This window comes from Dasypus novemcinctus, chromosome 8, assembly GCF_030445035.2.
Source record: "Dasypus novemcinctus isolate mDasNov1 chromosome 8, mDasNov1.1.hap2, whole genome shotgun sequence".
Classification (NCBI taxonomy): Eukaryota; Metazoa; Chordata; class Mammalia; order Cingulata; family Dasypodidae; genus Dasypus; species Dasypus novemcinctus.
The window spans coordinates 77090695-77108629 of record NC_080680.1 but is presented as its reverse complement, the minus strand read 5'-3'; the positions used below and the strand labels follow the sequence as shown (position 1 = coordinate 77108629).

At 40.5% G+C, this 17935-nt stretch overlaps 1 protein-coding gene across 2 annotated transcripts in view; it reads left to right on the top strand.

Moving 5' to 3' along the window:
• RIGI (RNA sensor RIG-I) overlaps positions 1–17935 on the top strand; it is an 83959-nt gene that overhangs the window by 32323 nt on the left and 33701 nt on the right. For both annotated transcript variants that reach the window (XM_012521126.4, XM_071216807.1), the window contains 7 exons: positions 5360–5507; positions 6981–7100; positions 8540–8647; positions 9053–9200; positions 9774–10032; positions 12077–12239; positions 13669–13788. In XM_012521126.4, coding sequence (XP_012376580.2) covers positions 5360–5507; positions 6981–7100; positions 8540–8647; positions 9053–9200; positions 9774–10032; positions 12077–12239; positions 13669–13788 — 1066 coding nt within the window. The remainder of the gene's footprint in view (positions 1–5359; positions 5508–6980; positions 7101–8539; positions 8648–9052; positions 9201–9773; positions 10033–12076; positions 12240–13668; positions 13789–17935) is intronic.

The window sequence follows — 17935 nt, the reverse complement described above, 5'->3', positions numbered from 1 at the left end:
GTAGAGTACACCTGTAAAGCCATCTGGTCCTGGGCCTTTCATTTTGGGGAATTTTTTTTTTTTTTTGGTACCTGGAACTGAACCTGGGACCTTGTATGTGGGAAGCTGGTGCTCAACCAGTGAGCCACATTGGCTTCCCTGAGTTGGTTTTTCCATTTGTTTTGCTTGTTTGTTTTTGTTTTTTTTTTTCAAGAGGCACTGGGAACTGAACCAGGACCTCCAATGTGGGAGGTGGGAGCTCAGCCAGTTGAGCCATATTTGCTCCTTTGGGAGGTTATTTATAACTGTTTCAATTTCTTTACTTGTGATTGGTTTTTTGAGGTCTTCTATTTCTTGCAGGGTTATTGTAGGTTGTGTGTTTCTAGGAATTGTCCATCTCATCTACATTGTCTAGTTTTTTGGTGTACAGTTGTTCATAGTATCCTTTTATGATCTGTCTTATTTCTGTGTGGTCAGTGATAATGCACCCCCTCTCATTTCTGATTTTGTTTATTTGTATCTTCTGTCTTTTTTTCTTTGTTAGTCTGTCCTAAGTGTTTGTTGATTTTGTTAATCTTTTCAAAGAACCAACTTTTGGTTTTGTTGATTTTCTCTATTGCTTTTTTCTTCTGAATTTCCTTTGGGTATAAGAATTAAGAAACTATCTCCTACCACAAGACCTTGAAGATGTTTTCCTACATTTTCTTCTTGGAAAGGTTTAAGAAACTATCTCCTATCACAAGACTTTGAAGATATTTTCCTACATTTTCTTTTGAAGTTTTTATATTTAAGTCTGCTCTGATATTTAGTATCTCTTTCCTTCACCTTGGTTTGGGATTAATTTATTGTTCTTTTTCTAGTTCCTCCAGGTGTGCAGTTAGATCTACCATTTTAACTCTTCTTTTTTTAATGTAAGCATTGAGGGCTATACATTCCCCTCTCAGCACTACCTTTGTGGTGTCCCATTGGTTTTGATATATTGTATTCTTATTTTCTTTTGTATCTAGATATTTACAGAATTCTCTTGCAGTATCTTTGACCCCCCACTGATTATTTAAGAGAGTGTTGTTTAATCTCCATGTATTTCTGAATTTTCCCTTTTATCATCCATTATTATTTTCCAGCTTCATTCTGTTATGATAAAATAACATGTTTTGTATAATTTAATCTTTTTAAAATTTGTTGAGGCCTGTCTTATGATCCAAGAGTCTGTCCTGGAAAAGCATCCATGAGTGCTTGAAAAGAATGTGTATACTTCTGTTTTGGGGTATAATGCTCTATAAATGTCTGTTAGTTCTAGTTCATTTATCATATTATTCAAGCTCTTTGTTTCTTTCTTTATCCCCTGTCCAAATGTGTTGTCCAATACTGATAGTGGTGTGTTGAGGTCTCCAGCTTTTATTGTAGAGACATCTGTTTTCCCTTCAGTTTTGCCAGTGTGTGCCTCACATATCTTGGGGCACTCAGGTTAGATGCATAAATTAAAAAAAAAATTTATTGAAGTATACTTCTCATACATAAACATACGTAAACAATAAATGTATAGTAATAGTTGTGAACTTACAAAACAAACATATGTAACATTATACAGGACTCTTGTGCCTCACCCTACCACCACTACCTTGCATTGTTGTTAAACATTTTTAACTAATGATTAAAGAGCATTGTCAAAATATTACTACTAACCAAAGTATTTCTCACCCCAACCCACCCTGTTATATATTTTTATTATAGTTATTTCTTCTTGGTGAGTTTCCCCTTTTATTAATATACAGTGACCTTCTTCATCCCTTATAATGGTTTTGCATTTAAAATTTGGTCCGATATTAGTATCATTACTCTAGTTCTTTTTTGGTTATTATTTTTGTGGAATATCTTTTTCTAGCTTTTCACTTTCAACATTTTTGTGTCCTTATGTCACTTGAGTCTCTTATAGACAGCATATAGATGGCTCATATTTTTCTTTTATCCATTGTATCAGTTTATGTCTTTTGACAGGGGACTTCAAACCATTAACATTCAATGTTATTACCAAAAAGGCATTCCTTATTTTGTCCATTGTGTCCTTTGGCTTTCCTATGTCTTATCTTACTATTTCCTGTCTTCTTACCCTTTAATTCACCCTTCTTAATAAACTTCATTTCTCCACTCTTCTCCAAATCTCTCGCCCTTGTTTTTTTCTTTTAGGCTGCAGCACTCCTTTTAGTATCTCTTGTAATTCTTGTCTTTTGGTCACACACTCCCTCAGTTTTTGTTTGTCTGTGAGGACTTTAAACTTACTCTCACTTTTGAAGGGCAGTTTTGCTGGATACAGAATTCTTGGCTGGAAGTTTTTTTCTTTCAGTACTTTAAATATTTCATACCCCTTTCTTCTCACTGCCCTTGTTTCTGATGAGAGGTTGGCCTTTAATCTTATTGAGGCTCCCTGATATATGATGCTTTGCTTTTCTCTTGCTGCTTTCAGAATCCTCTCTTTATCTCTGATTTTTGTCATTCTGAATAGTAGGTGTCTCGGAATAGGTCTGTTCAGATGTATTGTGTTTGGGGTGCATTAATATTAATATTTGGGTATTAGTATTTATGCCTTTCATAAGGGTTGGGAAGTTTTCAGCCATTACATTATTTCCTCAAATATTCTTTCGCCCCCTTTCCCATTCTCTTCTTCTGGGATACCAGTATTGCATATGTTTGTGTTATTCACATTGTCATTCAATTTCCTGTGACCCTGTTCCATTTTTTCCATTCTCTTCTCTTTCTGTTCTCCTGTCTTTTCCAGTTTGGATGTTCTATTCTTGAAATCACTAATTCTGTAGTCAAACAGTTAAAGTCTTCTGTTTTGTGCCTCTGAAGTTTTTTGTGTTTTTTTAGGAAGTACTGGGGATTGAACCCAGGACCTCGTATGGGAAGCAGATGCTCATCTACTGAGCTACATCTACTCCCCTCTAATGTATTTTTAATCTCATCCATTGTGTCTTTCATTCCCATAAGTTCTGCTACTTTTCTTTGCAGGCTACCAAATTGTTCTTTATGCTACTCAGTGTCCTCTTAATATCCTTTAACTCTTTAGTCATATTTTCCTTCAATTCTTTGAATTGATTTAGGAAATTTGTGTGATTATCATTGATTAGTTGTCTTAAATCCCATATCTTGTCAGGATATTTTGGTTTGTTCTTTGCCTGGGCCATCTCTTCCTGATTCCTAGTATAGCTTTTAATTTTTTCTGATGTCTAGGCATCCAAATATGTTGGTGAATTTACTTTGATGGTTACTTTGTCTCTGTTGCCTAGTGCTTTCCCCCCCCACAGGTCTTCTTTGATATTTGGTTAAACTTAGTTTAAGTCTTTAAAATTTTCCAGCTTCAGTTTTCAAAATTGGGACAGGGACTTACTAATGGGGTGCTCATTTTCTTCCAAGAGTGGTACTAAACAGAGACCTAAAAGCAGTTTTTCTCCTTGCAATTTCCTGGCCAACCATCAGATGGCTCTCATTGGCGAACCTTTCTATGGAGGTATTTCTTTCAACCTCTGCTTTCTGGTGTTTCTCGTCTGGTCAGAACTGAGATTCAGCTCTGCTGACCAAATTCACTGGAGAGAAGCCCTCTGACTCGCCCTTACTCCTCCCTTGTAGAAGCTGATAAGGAGGAAGCCTCCTGTTCCCCTCTCAGTTGGCTATAGTGAGCCAGGGGTTTTATTCAGGTTTAATGTCTTGAGGGTGGGGAATTGGAGCCCTTCCTTGGCTGCTGCTAGAGTTTAGTAACTCATCTTTGTTATTTCAGGTTCTTCTCTTCGTCCCTCACCCTCCTTGGAATTGTGCAGCACTGTTCTGGTCTGCTGATCCAAAAAGCAGGTCCCTTGTACAGCTTTTGGTCCTTTCTCCATTATTTTTGGGAGAGAGTTGAGATCTGCCTATCTACTCTGACTCTGAACTAATTAATTTTTATGTCACAATATTTTCAGATTTTCCCTTTTTTCAATAAAATCACTGTATTACTTTTGTGAAAAACGTTTTATGCCAATTTAAATAAAAATGAATATTTAAGCAAATAGAAAGAAAAAAGCAATATTTAGACTGTAGACTCTGGTAGTTACGTGTTAAACTCTGGACACTGGTAAATTTTGTTAGAAACCTAGCTCAACCACTTACCAATGGTATGATTTTGGGCAAGTTACTTAGCCTCTCTTTCTTTTTTTTAAGATTTTATTATTTTATTTATTTCTCTCCCCTTCCTCCCTGTTGTCTGTACTCCGTGGCCATTCACTGTGTGTTCTTCTGTGTCCGCTTGCATTCTTGTCATGTGGCACTGGGAAACTGTGTTGCTTTTTTTTGTTGTTGTGTCACCTTGCTGCATCAGCTCTCCATGTATGCAGCGCCACTCCTGGGCAGGCTGCGTTTTTTTTGTGCAGGGCGGCTCTCCTTGTGGGGCGCACTCCTTGTGTGTGGAGCACCCCTACGCGGGGGACACCCCTGCGTGGCATGGAACTCCTTGTGTGCGGCAGCACTGCATGTGGGCCAACTCACCGCATGGGTCCGGAGGCCCTGGATTTGAACCCTGGACCGTCCATATGATAGGCGGACGCTCTATCAATTGAGCCACAACTGCTTCCCTACTTAGTCTTTCTAAGCCTCTGTTTTTTCATGTATAAAATGGGAATAGCAATCTGTATTAATATGATATTTTATAGGAATTAAATGAGATAGTACATGTAAAGCACTCAGACACTCCTGGCATATAATAGTAAGTGCTTAATACATTTTAATTATTATGCTTATAATGATAATTGTAATAAAAGTCATGCTAAATCCCCTAACCAGAAAAAAGCATTTGTTAATATTCTGTTATATCCTTCCAAACATTTCTTTATGCCAGTATACCCATAATGTGAATGATTGTTAGATGGTTTAATTGTTTCTTAGTATTGCTATTGATTGATAGATATAAGAGCTCAGAGAGAGTGAGTGGGGAGATTGGCTTGACATAGTGATACCAAGTGTAGAGGACAAGGGTGAAGGAAACGGTATCTATAAATACTGTGTCAGCATGGAGAGCTGACGCAGCAAGGTGATGCAACAAAAAGAGACATAGATTCCTGGTGCTGTCTGATAAGAATGCAAGTGGACACAGAAGAACACACAGCAAATGGACACAGAGAGCAGACAAGTGTGGGGGAGAAGGGGAGAGAAATAAATAAAATAAATCTTTAAAAATAAATAAATAAATAAATACTGTGTCAAAAGGTGCAATAATAGTTATGAGTAAGATTCATTGAACATAGTAATGAGTTTTAAATAAGATAGTACTTGAATTTATATTATTTTAGTAAAGCTCATAAAGGAACACTTTTGAAATGATTGATCAACAAACTGCAGTTGCCTTGCCTAGGTTTGTTCCAACAAGGGGATGATGGCAGGTGCAGAGAAAATGGTTGAATGTCTTCTCAGATCAGACAAGGAGAACTGGCCCAAAATTCTGAAACTTGCTTTGGAGAAAGAAGAGTGTCAGCTCAGTGAAATCTGGACTATAGAGAAGGGTAAGATATTCCAAAAAAAATGCTGAAAAGGGAAGTGAGAAGGTCTGAAAACACACTCTGCTTTGCCCCTCATTCTATGTAGGACTTTCCCCCTTTCTACCTATTTTCCACTCACTGTCAGAGTCAGTTTCCCCTTCAGGTATACGTGGCTATATCTTCAGTCAAGGAACAGCATGAAGTTGAGCTCTCGGAGACAAGTGGCTACTTGTCTACAGATTTCATTTGGTTGTATATAACCCCTAAAAATGGACCAGGGTAAACCGCTCATCCAGAATTAGCCCAGCTGGCCCAGAGAATTTGGGGAAGACAGGGTCTGAGCTTCCAGTCTGGTTTAGATTACCAGAGAGATAGCTTGAGAATTCTAGAGTTAAAAGGTTCAAACTCCCAGACTCCCTCCTTTTTTGAAATAGAATCAAGACAGACCTTGCCTAGTTTTCTCACCTGGAGCCCATTTGGAACGAAACCAGACCAGGAGTGAAAAAAAGAAATATCAGGGAAACGGACTTGGCCCAGTGGTTAGGGCGTCCGTCTACCATATGGGAGGTCCGAGGTTCAAACCCCGGGCCTCCTTGACCCGTGTGGAGCTGGCCATGCGCAGTGCTGATGCGCGCAGGGAGTGCCGTGCCACACAAGGGTGTCCCCCGCGTGGGGGAGCCCCACGCGCAAGGAGTGCGCCCGTGAGGAAAGCCGCCCAGCGTGAAAAGAAAGTGCAGCCTGCCCAGGAATGGTGCCGCCCACACTTCCCGTGCCGCTGACGACAACAGAAGCGGACAAAGAAACAAGAGGCAGCAAATAGACACCAAGAACAGACAACCAGGGGAGGGGGGGAAATTAAATAAATAAAAAAATAAATAAATCTTTAAAAAAAAAAGAAATATCAGCTGTGATTTAAGTATCTGAGCAATCATTTGGTTTTCTGGGGCTAAGATCTTCTCAGAGCATTGCTTTAAAGACTGAGTTTGTTATCCAGCTGAGTGTCTAGTCTTAGCCTTACCTTGGCTTCTTTAGATCACCAGTCATTCTGGAAATTTTCTGTATAAATACACATGTGATTTCTTGGGTCAGGGGACAATCAGAAATGGAAGTCGTGAACATCTGCCTCACCAATGCTGCTGTTGTTTAATGTACATATGAATCCCTGGGGAGTATTGTCAAAATGCATGTTCTCATTCAGTAGGGCCTCAAGATTCTGCATTTCTAACAAGCCCTTGAAGCTACTGGCCCATGTTCCACACTTTGAGTAATAAAATGCTAAGTGACCTTTGGAATTCAGGTTCCAAATTGAGATTTCAAACTCAAAATGGTTCACCATCAAAACTATAATTAGGGAGCAGGTGTAGCTCATTGGTTGGGCACCTGCTTCCCATATACAAGGCCCCAGGTTCAAAGCCTGGTACCTCCTAAAAAACAAACAAATAAACAAACTATAATCAGATCATGTTGAGATTCTGAAATGTTTTTGGTCTCATAAAGGTGAAAATGATGTTGAAGTTAAAGATACTGAGATGGATGAAATGGAAACTTCCTACGTATATTCCTACCAGGAAGAACCAGAATACCAGAATCTTAGTCAGAATTCATGTCCACCTTCAGGTATCGCCATTGTTCTTTTCTGTAATGCTGCTGTTCAGCTCTTTTATGTGGGGCCATGTTTTACAGTGCCAAAAGTCTTAGCCTTGTGAAGAGGATTTTAAGGAAAATTGAGAAAAGAAAAGAAAATAGATTTTTTTTTTGTAATTAGAAATGCAATTGTCTCCTTTCCATAGCTTTTGTCTGTTTCTTCTTTCTGTTCTTTTATCACTAAGAAAGTAGGAGCATGTCCATATTGAAAATGCAATGAGAGTCCTGCCAGAAACTAAGCTGCTTTAAAATCCCAAATCAGCCCTGCTTTCTAAAGAAATACTTCTACTACTTGTGAGTCACTTGTTCACTTTTCTTTTAAGATTCTACCACTGCCATTATAAGTTGATGAAGTTTGTGCACTGCACAGATGTGCCTGGCTGAGGGTGTGGGGCTGAAATCCAGCCTGAGCTGTTTGCTAAACTGTGCACAGAGGGGCCGTGTCCTCCAAGAGGAGCTCCTTTTACTAATTCACACAAAGTCTCTGTTAAAGTTAGCTGTGGCTGTACAAAGCCTACCTTATGTTTCTTAAAGAATGTTTTCATGACTGGCTTGAGGAGACCAGGAAGTTGCAGAATGAGGCATAATAAAAAATTATTTATAAAAGGTCATCAGAAAGAAAATTAAGATGAATGATGAGTAGTGTTAGAAGAAAAAAAGGTAAGATTGGGTTAACAATGTAAGAAGAAAATTTACTGATTGATTACTTCTGCAACCAAAATTTTTGTTTTTCTAGAATAAAATCCATGACTATAAGTTGCTTTGAAATTTTCTCTGACACTTAAAAATCCTTGGTTAACTCATAGTCTTTCAGAGATTCTCCTTTCCTTTAAAATGGGTAGGCTGGGCTCACAGGATGACTTCCAAGATTTTTTGTAGCCCTTAACATTCTATATGCTTATTTGTTTGTGAGATAAAGCTTCTGGTTGCTTTCTAAAAATTCTGGTTTTGAAGAAAATACCAAGTGAGTGCCAGAAGAATGGCAAATCATCGTTGCTTTTTAATAAGATTGCTTTGGGAATCCAATACTAACAGTTTGGTTCTCTTCAAAGTTCTTTGGGGGATTTGTTGTTGTTTTGTCCAGTATAGCATTTCTGTTTATCTGTGGCTATTGGCTTTGCCCTAACTTAAGGCATTTTGGCCTTAGTTCCTCCCTAGCAAGTGTCTGATTGTTTAAGAAATAATTATTTGTGAGTTTTCCTTTTTTGCCATCCATCATCTGTCATTAAGGGAGAATTCAGTACTTCACATCAGTGAAGAAGCTGAAATGGTTAACAGGAGACAAGGGTTCTAAACTCCTTAAATGCTACCCTTCTTGCCAGACTCAGAATTCAGGTTGAAAGGGGTATAGTTATTGCTGTGAATTCTCAGATCAGTAGCTGTTTGGTAATCTTATTCCTTTTGTATTACAGAAGTGCCTCATATTAACTTGTACAACCCCTTGAAGCCAAGAGATTACCAACTAGAGCTTGCTTTGCCTGCTATGAAAGGAAAAAACACAATAATATGTGCGCCTACTGGTAAGCCAGTCACTATTACTTGTATGATTTGTTTCTCTATTAGCGTCTCTTTTTTCCTTTTATTGAGTACATGGAAAAAATAGTCAAGTTTCAGTTTTTCCCTTGTTCCATTTGTCTTTTGAGAAAACTATCCTATTAATATTGTCTCAAGATATTTTAATGGACAGAGGTAGGGTAAGAAAAATGCTGTTTTTGGGCCTTGGCTATTTGAATGTACATGTTACCCAGGAAATAGCCTGATAATTTTTTATCATAGTATGAATTCTGCATTTTTGTTCATCTCCATGTTATCAGTTTGTTAGTTAGCCCAGTGATTTTAGAGGATCCTAAAATAAATTCCTTTCTATAGAAATCTTTTAGTGTAATATTAGTTGCATATTTTCTTTTTTCTTTTTCTTTTAAAAGGTTGTGGAAAAACCTTTGTTTCACTTCTTATATGTGAACATCATCTTAAAAATTTTGGACAAAAAGGGAAGGTGGTCTTTTTTGCGATTCAAATCCCAGTTTATGAACAGCAGAAGTCTGTGTTCTCAAAACATTTTGAAAGATGTGGGTAGGTATAATGGTTGGCCCAACTTCTTCTCTAGCTTTAAGTAACTGATGTGTTTTTTGTTTTGTTTTGCTTTTGAAAAGCCATGTTTTTTTTTAAGACAAAAATTTCATACTAGATTCCACTTGTTTGTAAAATATATGTAATTTCTTCATGGATTCAAGTCTTTTTTGTCAGATACACTAGAAATTCCAAACTCTCTGGTTAGCTCTTATAGGGCAGGTAAATGGCTTCCTAAGAGATAAATTTGACATTTAAATGGCACATTTAACTTTAATGATTTTATAATTTGTTTAATATTACTCTTTTCTTTATTACTTTCTTTTTTCTTAGTGGCCTGAAAGAGTTAATATATGCTTGCATATATTGTGTTAGGCTTTGTGCTAAGCCTGATTGCATTTATTGATCACTTACCTTGTGTCAGACTTTGTGCTAAGCACTTAAACTTGTGTCCAGATATGCTTCTTTTGGAGTTAGGGAGAACTTTATCAATTAATGTTCTGACCTAGTGTTTCATACTTTGCAGTTCTCTCTTTCACCTATGGATAGTGATAAGAAATTCCTGTCTTTTTCCAGGTACAGAGTTGCAGGGATTTCTGGGGCCACATCTGAGAGTTACCCAGTGGAAGAGATTGTTGCGAACAATGACATCATCATTTTGACTCCACAGATTCTTGTGAACAATCTTAAAAATGGGATTATTCCATCACTCTCTGTCTTCACTTTGATGATATTCGATGAATGCCACAACACCAGTAAACACCACCCATATAATATGATCATGTTTAATTATCTAGATCAGAAACTTGGAGGATCTTCAGGCCCACTGCCCCAGGTATCTACAAAGTGATATGGATTCCTTAGAAGAGCATAATCTTTTGAAATCCTCTCTACTTACTCTTTTTTTTTTTAAAAAGATTTATTTATTTAATTTCTCTCCCCTTCCCCTCTGCCTGTTGTCTGTTCTCTGTGTCTATTTGCTGCGTCGTCTTCTTTGTCCGCTTCTGTTGTTGTTAGCAGCACAGGAATCTGTGTTTCTTTTTGCTGTGTCATCTTGTTGTGTCAGCTCTCCGTGTGTGCGGCGCCATTCCTGGGCAGGCTGTTCTTTCTTTTGCGCTGGGCGGCTCTCCTTACGGGGTACACTCCTTGCACGTGGGGCTCCCCTATGCTGAGGACAACCCTGCGTGGCAGGGCACTCCTTGCGCGCATCAGCACTGTGCATGGGCCAGCTCCACACGGGTCAGGGAGGCCCGGGGTTTGAAACGCGAGCCTCCCATGTGGTAGACGGATGCCCTAACCACTGGGCCAAGTCCCCTTCCCCTCTACTTACTCGTATGGCCACTTTGAGGATATCCTTTTCAGGTCCTAAGTCTATATTGTACAATTCATTGGTTAATTTTGATTGAGTCATTTATTTGTGTAACAGATATATATGAAGTGCCTCCATGTACCATGTACTATGCTTAAGAGACTTAAAACCCTTAAGTCTTGTGGGGAGCCAGACAGATAAGAATTATGTCATGATATATCATGATGGCGTGCTATGGAGATGGGTATAAGGTACAGTTGGAATATAAGTGAAAAGCTTCAAAGTCTGCTATGGAAGTAATTTATCTAGCCTAATAGAAGTTAGGCTAGATAAAATCTAACAGGAGTTTACCATGTGGCTAGGTGGAAGGGATTCAACAAGGAGTGCTATGTGTGCAGAGACATGGAGATATGAAAGAGCATGGTATGCTCAAGAACACGAGGCCCTTTGGTATTGCTGGAATATCTCTCATTTCAGACCCTCTCCACCCTCCCTGTGAGGCAGGGAATAGTGAGATGGGAAAGAGAGAGGAATTGATTGATAGAGTAGGATGCCAGGAGAAACCAGAAGGTCTAGGGTAAGGAGGCAAGTGATGGGATTAGAATGGAAGAGAAGATAGAAAACCCCTGTCATCAGGGGGCAGGTGGTGATAAGAATCAGGACAAATAGGAATTCCTCAGTGGGGGGGCAAGAAGTGAATCGCTGGCTTATAATCTCTCTTTTCTCTTGAACATAGAAGGGAGGTCTGTCTTTTGCTGAGAATAACAAAGATAGGACTGGAGGAGAAAGCTTGGGGAGGGTGGAGAGGATTTGAAAGGAGAGAGATGACTGAGAGCTCAAATGAAATTGGAAATTAAGAATTCATTGTAACTCCACTTTGCAGATTTGTGTAAAGTTATCCAGCCCTAATAATTACCCTATTGGGAAATACAAGTGCACACAGACCAAAAAAAAAAAAAAAAGTCTCCTCAGTCACAACTGTTTCTTACATTTTTTTCTTCTAGAATAACATTGGTAGTTAACTAGATTCCTTGCTGGCAAGTTAGTTATTCAATATTTATTGAGTGGATATTGGAGTAAGAAATGAACATTTACTAAATGATCATTAAACTGAATTATTTACTGAGTCCACATAGCTACCATTTTAAATTAGTGTTTCCCATCTTTACAGAGAGCTGAAGATTCTTGTCCAGGGACACACAGCCAGTGAGGCATGGCTGAGATTGGAATGGAAGTGTCCGCTTTCAGTCCTGGACCTTTCTAGTGTGTTGTTCTAGGCGTGGGCATCCAGGGGTGAAAAAGACAGAAGTCCTGCCTTAAAGAGTTTCTTGCCTTGGTTTCTATGCTGCATAGTGTTCTGTTGATGAGTTGATACTTCTGCCTTTGTTTGGTGCTTTACCTAATGGGGACCTTCTGTTTGGAAGTGTCATAGAGAATGTCAGAAAAAAATAATTCCAGCTCTTTATCTGAAGTTACAGAAAAACTTCTCCAGTAGGAAAGAGTTACATGAGGAGTTTTGGAAATGTCATACTGTTTCCCACATATTAACCATTTGGGTTGTTCCTTACAGATCATTGGACTGACTGCCTCGGTTGGCATTGGGAATGCCAATAACAAATGCGAAGCCATGGACTATATCTGCAAACTCTGTGCTTCTCTCGACACATCAGTGATAGCAACAGTAAAAGACAACTTGGAGGAACTGGAGCAAATTGTTTATAAGCCCCAGAAATGTAGGTGTGATCCAGTAGCAAGCCCTTTGGGACTTTGTTACCCACTGCTCACCCTACCTCAGAGCCATTTAGATGATATTTAGGTGAACACTGAGTGTTTACCCCTTTATGTTTAGTAGAAAATACTTAATCCTAACCTTGGGATATAATCACATTTCCAGCATTTCTCCCCAACTGAACTCTTCTTGCATGTAGTGGATAATCTCAGGAGTGAGCTTTAGAAATCAACATTCTTGCTCTTTGGTTCCATAAACTCTTATAAATGTACTAGCGATGGGAAGGAGGTGATGAGAAAACATAAGGATGCTTACGGGTCCAGCTCAGATGTTCTCTGTGTTCCCTACCTGAGGAGGATGCAGGGTGTTCATGCATTATTTGAATATATGTCTGATAATTTTGGTTGAAGTGAAATTATATGAGTTCAGCACATCTTTCCTTAAAAGATCAGAATTTGATTTTTCACAAGATCGGCCAGCAATTGAATACCAACCTTCTAGTAACCCTTTATGGGAGAAAGGGGTAGAGAAGAGATATATGACTTCATCCTTGCTCTCTGAGGAGCACTTGACCTTATGAGTGTAAGAACAAACGTACATGAAATAGGGAGGGAGACTGTTATGTTCCTTTCTGAGGCTGCCTGTAAGGAGTTGACAGAAGCTACCCAATCTAGTTTTTTTTTCAGTATCACATGGGAATTTCTTTATAGTGCGGTCCATTCCTCCCTCTTCATCTCCTCCCACTTCCTGTAAGCCCAACCATGTTGTGTTCTTCTGGGTGCTTCCAGCATATCATGAGCTTTTCCTCCAAGCTGTTGTCCATGCTGTCCTTCCTACAATATTTCTCCTGCTTTCTCCTCTCCTTTTCTTTCCCTATTGATTCCACAACACTCCCCCAAGAATGATACTCCCTCCCGTGGGCCCCATGTCGCCTTGCACTTTCTTCTCTTAAGTCACCGTGCTGTGGTTTCCTGGATCTATATCTTTCTCCTTCAAGGACACATCTCTCTGGAGCAGGGACTGTGTTCTTTACCACTTCCTGTCACCAGGATGTGGCACATGATAGCAACAAATAACGAGTGCTGGAATCTGTGTGATTCTAGCCCCTGGGGGTTGGGTGGGCAAGCCAGAGAACAGAGACAGGCCTAAAGAGTGTGGCGTTTGCTGAGACAGATGGAAACTGGCCTTGCCAGTGCAGAGGCTGTGTTGAGGTAAGGAAAGCCAGAGTGAAAAGTTACACCCAGCCCAATGAGACAGAAATGTTAAACTCAGAGCAGGAAATGACAGGGAGCTGTTGTAAGGTTTTGGAGCATTTGTTACCTCATTTAGACCACCTGCCAGTGAAGGTTACAGGGAAATGACAAAGGCGCAGCTACTTTGGACTATGATCTTTCCTTCCCAAAAAGTACTCAGTTTCCTTTGATTGGCTCTAGTTTTCAGGAAAGTGGAAGCACGGACTAACAGCAAATTTAAATGTATCATATCTCAGCTGATGAAAGAGATAGAGAATCTGGCAGAGAGTATCTTTGAAGAACTTGGTACTGTAACTCTCGGTAAGAAAAATCTCTAAATTTTTCATCCTTTCCACTTGGGAATAGCCTTATAATGTTTGCTGTGTGTGTGTCTTTTTTAATTCTCCCCAATTTGGACAATATCACTACCATATCCAGAGGTTGACTTTCTTGATGATAAGCTTTTCAGCTTGTTCTTGAGCCTCGAAAGTCCTCTTTTATTCTCTCCTGCTTTTTTTTAAAATCCAAAGTAAATCCCACCTGGGTGCCTATACCTCAAAAATACCCTATTTAAATCAGTTCATCACTTTCTTGACCTTCCAAATTGGCTCTTAATGCTGACTGCCTATTTTTGTGAATGGAGCCACCATTCCCCCGTGTATTAGTCAGCCAAAGGGGGTGCTGATGCAAAATACCAGAAATTTGCTGGGGTAGAAGCTTACAGTTACCAGGCCATAAAATGTAAGTTACTTCTTCCCTCACCAAAGTCTATTGCCACGTGTTGGAGCAAGATGGCTGCCAGTGGCTGCCAGCGTTCAGGCTTCCTGGGTTCCTCTCTTCCCGGGGCTCATTTCTCTCTGGGCTCAGCTCCTCTGTTTTCTCCATAGGTCAGCTGTAGACTATGAGGCTCTCTAGGCTTTGCCTCCCTCCACAAAGCCAGCTGTAGACTTATCAGGCAAATGGCTCTGTCTCTCTCCCCAGGACTTTTGCCGTGTTTAAGCGTCCATCTCTATTTCTCTGTGTTCTTCTACTTCCTTGGGTCCAGCTCAAAAACTCCCAACTCTATCCTTTGCCATTTCTTTTATCTGTGAGTCCCCACCACAAAGGGTTGGGGATTCAACACCCTACTTACATGGCCCAATCAAAGCCCTAATTATAATTTAATCAAGTAAAAGTGAAACCTCAGTCAAACATAATCCAATATCTATTTTTGGAATTCTCAAGCAATATCAAACTGCTACACACTGTGCCCAGATTCAAGCCTAGGGGGAGCTGTTGAGTCTTTTTTCTTTGTATTCCCCCTCATTTAGTCACCAAGTTCTGTCCTCCTTTTATTCATTCATTCATTCACCAAATATTTGTTGTGCTGAGCTGGATAATGGAAGCACCAAGATTAAGGACACAGTCTCTGTCCTCAGGGAACTCACAGTCAAGTAGATGAGAATCAGATGTGAATGGTTCCCACGTGACAGGGCAGAGTTATACACTGGGTGCCATGGGAGTACATGGGAACTTGGATTACCTGAACTGGGTAATAGAGAAGGCTTCCTGGGCAGAGGCGATGCCCCAGACAGATCCTGGAGAAGTCAGTGAAATTAAGAAGGAGAGTAACCTATGTAAGACCTAAAGGGCATCAGGTACAAAGGGAATAGAGAACATGAAGGGTTTTAGAAAACTGCAAGCATCTCATAATTCCAATATGTGAGTTGGGGTAGGGAGTGAGTCTAAAGGGAGAGGCAATGGGCAGACAGTGAAGGGTCTGGTTTGGCCAAGCTGAGTTTGAAGTTTATCCTAAAAGGACACAACCATTCTAAGGTCCACAGGATGGAGGAATAGAGTATGGATTAGAGTGGACTTACTGATATTCTATTCATGAATTATTGTGATTAGTAATCGAAGAAAATGTGGCATTGGTGTGGAGAGAGTGGCCATGGTGGCTGCTGGGGGTAGGGAGTGGGAGTGGGAGGAAGAGATGTGATGTGGGGATGTTTTCGGGACTTGGAGTTGTCCTGGGTGGTGCTGCAGGGACAGTTATCGGATATTGTATGTCCTCCCATGGCCCACTGGGTGGACTGTGGGAGAGTGTGGGCTATGGTGTGGACCATTGACCATGAGGTGCAGCAGTGCTCAGAGATGTATTCACTAAATGCAATGAATGTCTCATGATGATTGAGGAGGTTGTCGATATGGGGGGAGGAGTGGGGTGAGGGGGGTGGGGGGTATATGGGGACCTCAATATTTTTTGAATGTAACATTAAAAAAATAAAGACAAAAAATATTAAAAAAAAAAAAAAAAGCAATGGGAAGCAACTGACTATTTTAAACTAGCATTTACCAGTTAATAAAGAAGGCCAAACAGACAGTGGAGGTGGGTTGGAGAGGGGAGGAGGGATGTGCAATGTCATTCCAACAGGAAGTGTAGAGGTTTCATGGCTAACTGAATTTGGGTGGGAGTGTTTGAGAGGTGACCTACCTCCAGGCTTCTGGCTTGGGCACCTGTGTCTGTGTCAGTGGGTGGTAGGTACTAGTTCCAGGACTAGAAGCAGCTTGGCAGTTACAAGATGAGTTTCGAGTTTTGTTGACCTTGAATTTGTGATGTTTGTGAGGCAGTTCATGGTATCTTTCTTTCTTTCACACTTACTTTGCTTTTTTATTTCCTTTTATAGCTTAATTAAGTCCTATTCTAATAGCCTTCTAGCTGGTTTGTCCCCCTCCAGTCTCTCTTCTATTCAACCCGCCATTGTCTACCAGTTTTATCATGTCAATGTCCTGCTTAAAACCCTGCTTTGAGGATAATCTCTAAGCTCTTTAATATGATAGTCTAAGCCCACAACAATTGTCCTATTTATTTTTCCAATTTTACCTTCTACTATTTCCCTACTCGAATCCTTTGATTTAGCAGTTCCTTGAACATGTTCATTCATTCATTCATTCATTCATTCAGTGCTAGGCAATGTGCTAAGTGATGGGAATATAGTGTGAATCCTAAGATATACCTCCTGCCCTTGTGGCATTTCCAGTGTAATGGTGAAGCAAAAAATTAGATAAGTAATAATAATAAAGTGGTGGGGATGGGAGGATGGGTTGATGGTGGTGATATGAAATGTTTCAGACAGAGGAAACAGCATGTGCAAAGGCCAGAGATTAGAGAGAGTATGGGGACGTCTGCTAATTCTGTAAAATCTAATAGGGGGAGTGCTAGAGATGGAATCAGAAGCAGTCAGAGGCTAGATCACAGAGGCTCTGTGAGCCGTGGCAGGAGTTTGACTGGAGGAATCCCCTGCAGGCTTTTTAAAAAATTTTTTCTAAAGATTTATTTATTTATTTTATTTCTCTCCCCTTCCCCTGCCCCCAAGTTGTCTGTTCAAGTTGTCTACCTGCTGCGTGTTCTTCTTTGTCCGCTTCTGTTGTTGTCAGCGGTACAGGAATCTGTTTCTTTTTGTTGTGTCATCTTGTTGTGTCAGCTCTCTGTGTGTGCGGTGCCATTCTTGGGCAGGCTGAACTTCCTTTCGCACTGGGCGGCTCTCCTTACGGGGTGCACCCCTGTGTGGCAGGGCACTCCTTGCGCGCATCAGCACTGCACATGGGCCAGCTCCACACGGGTCAAGGAGGCCCGGGGTTTGAACCACAGGCCTCCCATGTGGTAGATGGATGCCCTAACCACTGGGCCAAGTCCGCTTCCCCACTGCAGGCTTTTAAACAGTGAGTAGCTTAGTCTCACATCTACTATTTTAAAAAGTCCCTCCCAGAAGTGGATTTTGCCCAATGGATAGGGTGTCTGCCTACCACTTGGGAGGTCCAAGGTTCAAACCCAGGACCTCCTGACCCATGTGGTGATCTGGCCCACGCACAGTGCAGATGTGTACAAAGAGTGCTGTGCCATGCAGGGGTGTCCTGTGTCTAGGGGAGCCCCACGCACAAGGATTGTGCCCATAAGGAGAGGTGCCTAGTGTGAAAAAAGTGCAGCCTGCCCAGGAATGGCACTGCACACATGGAGAGCTGATGCAGCAAGATGACGCAACAAAATAAGACACAGATTCCGGGTGCCACTGACAAGAATACAAGCGGACACAGAAGAACACACAGCAAATAGACATCAGAGAGCAGACAACTTGGGGGGGGGTGGGGAAGAGGAGAGAAATAAATAAATAAAATAATAATAAATATTAAAAAAAAAAGTCCCTCCCACTGCCAGGTGAGAATGAAATGGAGGGAGCAGGAGGAGAGGCAGGAAGACCAATTAGGAGTCAGTCATATTATCCAGGAGAGAGGATGTGGTCTGGGGAAGAAGCACAGGGATGGAGATGTGATGATGGAGTCACATGAATTTCTGTTGGATTTTCCCTTATTACTCCTATGTCTAATTCCCTGCTTCAACTTTTTTGCCAGTCCAAATCCCATCAGTTGCACTTTTCCAATTTGCTCACCCTATAGCAACACTTCCCCAAATTCAGAAAGTAATTTGCTA